This window comes from Danio rerio, chromosome 5, assembly GCF_049306965.1.
Source record: "Danio rerio strain Tuebingen ecotype United States chromosome 5, GRCz12tu, whole genome shotgun sequence".
In the NCBI taxonomy this organism is placed as follows: Eukaryota; Metazoa; Chordata; class Actinopteri; order Cypriniformes; family Danionidae; genus Danio; species Danio rerio.
This window is the reverse complement of record NC_133180.1, coordinates 70,101,107-70,111,012: the sequence shown is the minus strand read 5'-3', so window position 1 is coordinate 70,111,012 and position 9,906 is coordinate 70,101,107. Positions and strand designations below refer to the sequence as shown.

At 35.8% G+C, this 9,906-nt stretch overlaps 1 protein-coding gene across 1 annotated transcript; it reads left to right on the top strand.

The window, feature by feature from the left end:
- Window positions 1–7,264: 7,264 nt before the first annotated feature.
- Window positions 7,265–8,064, top strand: cmlc1 (cardiac myosin light chain-1). The gene has a single exon (NM_131692.2). It carries the CDS (start codon window positions 7,346–7,348, stop codon window positions 7,934–7,936), a length of 591 nt encoding a protein of 196 aa, NP_571767.2. The 5' UTR covers window positions 7,265–7,345; the 3' UTR covers window positions 7,937–8,064.
- Window positions 8,065–9,906: the final 1,842 nt, after the last annotated feature.

The window sequence follows — 9,906 nt, the reverse complement described above, 5'->3', positions numbered from 1 at the left end:
TAAAGACACTTCTTTACTGCTCAAGGTGACATTTAAAGGCTTAAATAGGTTAATTAGGGTAACTAGGCAGGTTAGGGTAATCAGGCAAGTTATTGTATAATGATAGTTTGTTCTGTAGACTATGAAAAAAATTGCTTAAAGAGGCTAATAATTTTGAGCTTAAAATGGCTATTAAAAAATGTAAAACTGCTTTTATTCTAGCAGAAAGAAAACAAATAAGACTTTATCCAAAAGAAAAAATATTATCAGACATACTTGCTCTGTTAAACATTATTAAGGAAGTATTTCAAAAAATAAATAAATAAATAAATAAATGCAAAAGGGGTAAATAATTCTGACTTTACTTTATCTTTACCTTGTTTTAAGGGAAAATTGCTTTTGTTTTGGACTGTTTAATTATTTCTGAAAGCAGAACAAGTTTTACTTGTCTAGAAATGCTTCCTAATTTGATTATATGTATATTCTGACTAGAAACAAAACCACTGTAAGTAAGAAAATCTTTTTTTTTTCAACGAATATTGCATATCCTCTGGTGATTTCACTTGATTCTAATGGCTTTATTTCTGTCCTCAGTCAAGCTGAAACATCTTGAGACCCAGAACTTGACAAATGGCAAGCACACCTTTAAACAAATCTGTTAATTACCAGTTTTTAGATTCACAAGTGTTTTTCATTTATTTACAGTTGTGAATTGCATTATGGGAATTTGATCTCTTTTGATTTGGAACTCTACAGATTAAAAAAGTAATAAATAATATCATGTATAAGAAATAAAATATAGAAAAACTAGTGTAAAGTAACAGAAAATGTACTGGCAGTTTATTACAAGGCTTTTGTACTGTAATTTACAACACCAACGCAGACAATATCACTTTTAACTATTAAAAATGTTAATAAAAGTGACTTTTTTGAACTTTTCAAGGTTAAAAGTTGTTGGAAGACAAATCAAAGTCCCATGATGCAATTCAAAAGCATAAATAAACGGGAGAAAATATGTTAACAACATAAATACGGAAAAACTAAATACAGAAAACTGCAAATTTATAATTCTTTACAGTGTACTTTGGAAAATGTATTAATGGTTTCTATTTTATTTAATTTCTATAAGGCTGGGTCAGTCGGTATATTTCTGTGTGGAGTTTGCATGTTGTCCCCTTGTTTGCATGGGTTTTCTGCGGGTTCCACCACAGTCCAAAGACATGCGCTATAGGTGAATTTAATAACCTAAATTGGCCATATATAGTGCATGTTTGTGAATGCGAGCGTGTGTTTTTCAGGGATGGGTTGTGGCTGTAAGGGCATCCGCTACGTAAAACATGTTGGATAAGTTGGCGGATCCCTCATAAATAAAGGGACTAAGCCGAAGGAAAATGAATTATTGAATGAATGAAAATCTACTTTTACGTTGCTGTTTTTTTTTCACATTCAAAATACAAATTTGAGCCACAAGATGGCGGACTTTTACACCTTTAGAATCATAAAGTCAGTGCTTTGAAATAGTTATGTCATAGCCATCCACAAATGCACCCAGTTCTGCCGTTTTTACCAATAAACATTATGATTCTTGACGTGATTGATTCCTGACTGATTAAAGGGATAGTTCACTTAAAAATGAAAGCGTACTCCCTATTTACTCGCCCTCTTTCAAACCATTATGATATGCTTTCTTATGTTAAACACAAAATAATATGTTTTGAAGAAAGCTGAAAACCTGTACCCATGGACTTCCACTGTAGGAAAAACAAGTATGAAAGTCAAGTTACAGGGTTTCAACATACTTCAAAATATCTTCTTTTGTCTTCAACAACAACTAAAAGAAAGTCATAAAGCTTTGAAACGAGCACATGATGACAAATTTCTTTTTTTTTTTTTTGGTGAGCTATCTCTTTAATAATAACATATAAATTATTTTAAATAAACAATATAAAATGTGAGCTTTGAGTACATTTTAAACTTTACTAGTTGATAAGATTGTGGTATCTCTATTTTGTGCTAAGTGTGCTTAAAATACTGTGTTATAATCAGCGCGATGGTGACGGAGTGCTGGTATGTGCTGCCCTTAGAATAGATTCACTCTTATCACCTGTCTGGCAAATTACTAGCAGCTCTTAAAGGGATAGTTCACCCAAAAATGAAATATACTTAAAATGTATGAGCTTCTTTTTTTCTGTTGAATACAAAATAATATATTTGTAACGTAATTGGTACATGATAGCCATCGACATCCATGGACATATTATAGAAGAATTGCAACACGTTTCTTACATTTTTCAAAATATCTTCTTTTTGGCTCAACAAGTGGAGGGAGAGTAAAATATGAGACTTTTCATTTTATGGGTGAACTATCCCTTTAACCCATATTATAAATAAAAGAGTAAAAGATGTGACTTCATTTTATGGGTGAACTATTTCTTTAACTCATGAATGATTTTTTAAAATAGTTTGTTCTGCTCATGTAATTATTTCATTTGTGACATCTTTATTTTTAGGTGAACAATTAGTAAGGTCTAGTAGAGGCTACCACAATCTTTGTGTTCATTAAAAAAACACAAATAATCTACTCCAACAGGGTTTTATTTAAAACAACCGCACTTTTCCATGCCTTCATGTCTTTTCTCTTTTTATTTTTCAGTAACACCATAAATGGGTTTTTTCTCTTTTTTTCTGTTGTATCTTAGTGGTTCACGAAATGTCAGTGTTCAAAAGCCTCAATAACTCCAGTAACACTCCAGGATTATTCCAATGAATATTTCAAAGACTGTCCTATGAAGGGTTAAAGCATGAGCTTAAGTACCAATGCAACAAGTACTGAGGTTTGTGACTTGCGTGTGTAATATCAGTTGAGAAGTCTGACCTTTTACATATTCTCATTATTTAATGTTCTTCATTACATAACAGGAAGCTCACCCACTGAATATGTTCCTGAACAGACTAAAACAGTTGTTGATGTATGAATTAAAGGTATTTTTGTTTGAAAATAATGTTACATTTCTTGTACAGATTGATAGTTTGCCTCAGTGTATCATCATGTTCCACAGATATGTATGTTTTGTGTTTAAATGTTATAATGACTTTCAAATTTCAGGTATTTACTTGCACTTTCTAAACCGCCAGTCATTGATATTTTACTGAATATATATATATATATATATATATATATATATATATATATATATATATATATATATATATATATATATATATATATATATATATATATATATATATATGAGCAATATCACACGTGTAGCAGTGGGATATGGTTGTATGGAGTATCACAGTGCTTCGATATCACACTGCTACGAGTGTGATATTGCGTTTATACAACAGTTTGAAGGCATAATTGTGTATATAAAAACAAAATCAAACACAGAGTTTCAAAAACCCTTTTGTATGTGGAACTAATTTCTTTATTGGATTCAAATCATAAGCTGACAGTTAAACAGTTGAGCAATCATCTTTTAAACTTTAGATCTGTAGTGTCTGCTTTGTGTTTATATATATATATATATATATATATATATATATATATATATATATATATATATATATATATGCAAAACTGGATTACATATATATCTCCAAACTGGATTACTGCAACTCTCTACTAGCTGGGCTTCCAGCTAACTCTATCAAGCCTCTTCAACTGCTCCAGAACACAGCAGCACGAGTGGTCTTCAATGAACCTAAACGAGCACATGTCACTACGCTGCTAGTCCGTTTGCACTGGCTGCCAGTTGCTGCTCGCATCAAATTCAAAGCTCTGATGTTTGCCTACAAAGTGACTTCTGGCTTTGCTCCTTCTTATCTGCTCTCACTTCTGCAGATCTATGTGCCCTCCAGAAACTTGCGTTCTGTGAATGAACGTCGCCTCGTGGTTCCATCCCAAAGAGGGAAGAAATCACTTTCGCTCACGCTCACGCTCAATCTGCCCAGTTGGTGGAATGAACTCCCTAACTGCATCAGAACAGCAGAGTCACTCGCTATTTTCAATAAACGACTAAAAACGTAACTATTTAGTCTCCACTTCACTTCCTAATCTGCAATTGCCTCTCTGAATATCACACTAACTGTACCCAAAAAAAAAAAAAAAAATTCTAATACTTCTAATACTTCTCTTCTTAGACTTTACAGACCTGAAACTTGCCTATAGCACTTATTCATTGTTGTTCTTAGTTGTGTAAATTGCTTCCTTGTCCTCATTTGTAAGTCGCTTTGGATAAAAGCGTCTGCTAAATGACTAAATGTAAATGTATATATATATATATATATATATATATATATATATATATATATATATATATATATATATATATATATATATATATATATATATATATATATATGGATCTTGGATGGCCAGTGGGTAAAGGTGGGTAACCTAACAGCAAATTTAGCGCTAACAATTCCATTTATAATGCTTTATTGAAAACCTAATGAACAAGTTTTTCAACACAGGGCTATTTAAAGGGATAGTTCCCTTAAAAAAACAACATTCTGCCATCATTTACTCATCCTTTACTTGTCACACACCTGTTTGAGTTTCTTACTTTTGCTGAACTCAAATGTAGACATTGAAATGTTAAAAAAAACGATAACCATTGACTTCCAGAGTTTACAATATTCTTTAAAAAAATCTTCTTTCATGTTCAACAAAGAAAAGAAAGCCATGAAGGTTTGGAAGCACTTGAGGGAGAATTAATGTAAAATATGTCACAATGATAATTAATATAAAGATGTTTCTCGATATTTATTTATTTTTTACATTAATAAAGCTGTACAAACTTAGTATTATATCAGGGGATCTCCGAATTTTCAGCCTGCGACCCCTAAAATAGCAATGCTAGTGATTCGACACCCCCAAACTCTCCTGAGGTTGTTATATACAAATGTTGCGCACACAACAATAGGCCTATATAAACACGAGCATATTGACAACATAAAAGAATGCAATGATGTCAGTGCCAAAAGCCTAGTGTTTAAGTGTTCTGACATATAGCACCATGGTGCTCATCATGGCGACCTGAGTTTGATTCCCAGCTCAAGGTCCTTTCCCAACCCTTCCCCTCTCTCTACTCCCAATATTTTCCTGTCTGCAGCTTCTACTTTCCTTTCCAAATAAAGGTGAAAACAGTAATAAAGAAAAAAAAAACAGTCTAAAAGCCATATCATTTATATAGTCATTTATTAATTTGTTTATTTAATATTAACCTCAGCTAAAGAGACTGGTGGACACAATGTTTTCAGCACATGTCTATTCGTGGTTTAATTTTGGAGACCACCGATCAGAGATCAATGTCAATGTTTAGTTGTGGCCTGTATTTATTTTTATTGCCATAAAGCTATCAGAAAGTTTAGCCTGGTGCTATAAAATCAATCTGCTGCAGCTGACACTATTGCTGTGTTGTTAATCTAATGTAAACACACCAATCCTATGAAAGGCAAAAATCATTTAAGGGCTGACTGCTTTTCATTTGCATGTTGTTCATTCATTCATTTTCTTGTACGTTTAATAATCTGGCCACAGCGGAATGAACCACCAACTTATCCAGGACGTTTTTGCGCAGCGGATGCCCTTCCAGCCACAACCTATCACTGGAAAACATCCACAAACACTCATTCACACACACTCATACACTACGGACAATTTAGCCTACCCAGTTCACCTGTACTACATGTCTTTGGACTGTGGGGGAAACCGGAGCACCCAGAGGAAACCCATGTGAACGCAGGGAGAACATGCAAACTCCACACAGAAACACCAACATCGACCCAGCAACCTTCTTGCTGTGAGGTAACAGCACTACCTACTGCACCACTGCTTTGCCCCTTGCATGTTGTTGTTTCTTACTATTAAAAACAATTTTTTATGTTCTAGGGTTAACATATTGTAATTCTAATAGGCTGTGTCTGAAACCGCCCACTACTCAGTAGATACTACATTTGAATTTAAAAGTACTTCTTGGCTGTTAGAAAAGGACGTTCTATATAGTATGAATGTGAGCAGTATGAATGGAATTCGGACTTACTACATCCGCCATTTTGTCATGGTCACATGACCTACCTGTGTCAGTTGCGTCGCTTCACTCCCATTAATGAATTCTCTCTTGGGGCATCATGGGATAGTGCAGTGTGCGTGGGATGCACACTTCAGAATCTCGCCGGAAGTCATAGGGTACGTCTTGCATACTGACTTTCGAATTGCTTTCAGACATACTAATCGGCTCGCATACTAATTTTAGCGTACTGTATAGTATGGAAATATGCTGTTTTGGACGCAGCCATAGTTTAATAAAATTTATTAGATTTTTTTTAAATCACCAAGCAAACACCTGACATTGTCCTGCAAAACCCCCTTGCAACCCCTTTGGGAATCACGGTAATATATCATCAAATTACATAAAAATAAATTAAATTAGAGGCAGTGGTGCAGTAGGTAGTGCTGTCGCCTCACAGGTCGCTGGTTCGAACCTCGGCTCAGTTGGCGTTTCTGTGTGGAGTTTGCATTTTCTCCCTGCCTTCGCTTGGGTTTCTTCCGGGTGCTCCGGTTTCCCCCACAGTCTAAAGACATGCGGTACAGGTGAATAGGATAGGCTAAATTGTCCGTAGTGTATGAGTGTGTGTGTGAATGTGTGTGTGGATGTTTCCCAGAGATGGGTTGCAGCTGGAAGGGCATCCACTGCGTAAAAACTTGCTGGATAAATTGGCGGTTCATCCAAAGGGATCATTCAAAGGGACTAAGCTGACAAGAAAATGAATGAATAAATATAAGTTGCTTTGTCTATTGGTGGGAAAGCAAATGTGATGTCGTTCTCTCTTCTGTCTGCCGTTATAAGTCTCACACATTTTTTTGAAAACATGAAAACAATCTTAAAGTAGTTTATTTTTTATTTATTTTATATATTTTTAAGCAAATTGACGGTGGTTCATTCTGCTGTGGCGACTTCTGAAATAGAGAGCCGAGGGAAAATGAGAGCAAATTGGAATGCAAAACTGATTTGTTGTACTCTTCCGTTTACTGCACTCTAAGTTTCCCCAAATACAACAACATCCACTGCTAAGAAACCTGAAAATGTGATCACGGGTGGGTGAACCCATTTTTATTTGAGAATGTTTATGACGTTTGTTCATCATTGTTCACAAATTGGTGGTTGGTGGTTTTATCTACTGGACAGAATTAGCAGTTCATCATGGCATGAGCAGCACTCGAGTCTGTTCCAGTTCATTTCCTTATAAAGTCTGCCTCCGTTCTGATAACTCTTATCACGCATTCTGACATGTCAGTATATAAGCCCAACATGGGGGGCTCTTCCAACACACATCCCAGCCTTTTCCCATCAGCATCATGGCACCAAAAAAAGTGGAACCCAAGAAACCAGAGCCGAAAAAACCTGAGGCCAAAAAAGAAGAAGCCCCTGCTCCTGCACCAGTTCCAGAGACACCCAAAGAGCCCGAAGTGGACCTGAAAAGCGTCCCGCTGGATTTTAGCCCAGACCAGATTGAAGAGTTCAGGGATGCCTTTACTCTCTTTGATGAAACGCCAACAGGAGAGATGAAGATAAGGTATGCCCAGTGTGGAGATGTGATGAGGGCTCTGGGTCACAACCCTACCAATGCTGATGTATTGACGGTATTAGGGAAGCCCAAAGCTGAAGAAATGAACACCAAATACCTGGACTTTGAGACGTTCCTGCCAATGCTGCAGCATATCTCAAGAGCCAAGGACCAGGGGACGTTTGAGGACTTTGTTGAGGGTCTGAGAGTCTTTGACAAAGAGGGAAACGGAACAGTGATGGGTGCTGAGCTCCGTCACGTCTTGGCAACGCTTGGGGAGAAAATGACAGAGGATGAGGTGGACCGTCTGATGGCCGGACAAGAAGACGCCAACGGCTGCATTAACTACACGTCCTTCATCAAGCACATCCTCTCCGGGTGAGCCGACGCTGCAAAGATTGCCGAATGAAATTGGAACTCTAAATGGCAACTGTCAAAACACTGGAAAGCAAATACGTCTTGTCTGTATGTCTTGGAAAGCATCAAATAAAATCCATCCAAATGTTGTTTCGTCTGAGATTTTTTTTGTTCTCTTAATCTTGTTGTTGAGACGTCAAACTTAGATGTGTGTGGAGTTGGAAGGTACTGTCGGAAATCACCAATGTCTGTTCTACATTTTAAAGCATACATGTGTTTAGCTAATATCAATGACATTTAAGTAAAGTTTATATCATGATTATGCTTGAGATTAAAGTTTGTATAGTTGCCCAAGACCTCCGGATCCAATGGAAAATCAATTGCATGGATCTGCGATATGATTTTGCATACTTATACCACTTTCGCTGAGATTTTTTGTTCTCGTAATCTTGTTGTGATGTCAGACTCAGATGTGTGTAGAGTATGAAGATACTGCTTTAACTGTCGGAAAACACCAGTGACTCTTTCCATTTTAAAGCATACATACAGTTGAAGTCAGAATTATTAGCTTCCCTTTGAATTTATATTTCTTTTTCTAAATATTTCCCAAATGATGTTTAGCAGAGCAAGGAAATTTTCACAGTATGTCTGGTAATATTTTTTCCTCTGGAGAAAGTCTTATTTGTTTTATTTTGGCTAGAATAAAAGCAGTTTTTATTTTTTTTAAACACCATTTTAAGGACAAAATTATTAGCCCCTTAAAGATTTATATTTTTTGATAGTCTACAGAACAAACCATTGTTAAACAATAACTTGCCTAATTACCCAAACCTGCCTAGTTAACCTAATTAGCCAAGTTAAGCCTTTAAATGTCACTTTAAGCTGTATAGAAGTGTCTTGAAAAATCTAGTAAAACATTATTTACTGTCATTGTGGCTAAGATAAAATAAATCAGTTATTAGAAATAAGTTATTAAAACTATAAAGTAAAAAAAAAATTTTGAAAAAAATATTCTCTCTGTCAAACAGAAATTGGGGAATAAAATAAACGGGGCTAATAACTCAGGGGGGCTAATAATTCTGACTTCAACTGTACACCGGTTTAACTATTATTGATGACATTACAGTAAATTCAATATCACGATTATGCAGATTAGAATTTGTAGTTGCCCAATACCTCTGGATCCAATAGAAAATCAATTGCATGGATCTGCGATATGATATTGCATACTTACACCACTTTCGCTGAGATTGTTTGTTCTTGTTATCTTGTTGTTGAGATGTCAAACTTAGGTGGGTGTAGAGTATGAAGATACTGCTTTAACTTTTAGAAAACACCAGTGCCTCTATCCATTTCAAAGCATACATGTCTTTCGCTATTATCGATAACATTTCAATAAAGTTAATATCATCCCAGGTGGCAAAGAATTCTGGCCCTGATTTGGCATAAAGCTGGGACAGCAAGCATTTGTCTGGCACTGGCATACAGCATGTGGGACAAACATGGCCCAGACCTGGCAGAGGTGGCACAGACTTTAAGGTGGCAAATAAGACTTGGGCTAGATATTAAAAGTAGTATTTGGCCCAGACATTAAAAATGTATATGTGGGCCATGTATGATTGGCATATCGTGACCCACTTTTAAAATACAATTAAAATATTTTTGATTAAAAAAATAATTCTACTAATCAGGTCACTTCGAGAAAAAGCAGCCATAAAGCAAAATGCTGTATGGGTTTATCAATTTCCTTGCAGTCTTGACACACCAACATATCTGGCCCAGTTCAGACCCAGTTATGGGTTATTTCCTTGGTTGAGATTTGACCCAGATATGGTCCATGTTTGGTTCTTGTATGGAAGCCAGACTTGGTCCAATCATGTACCATAATTCACTACAGCATGATAGCCAAGCAAAAGCTGATAGTATGGGCCAGATTTGAGCCAGAAAAAGTTTGCCATGTAAGATTGGCCTATCTTGACCCTCTTTTTAAAATAC

Bases quoted from the DNA above. Each gene is read 5' to 3' on its own strand.
- cmlc1 (NM_131692.2), top strand. From the start codon at position 7,346: ATGGCACCAAAAAAAGTGGAACCCAAGAAACCAGAGCCGAAAAAACCT.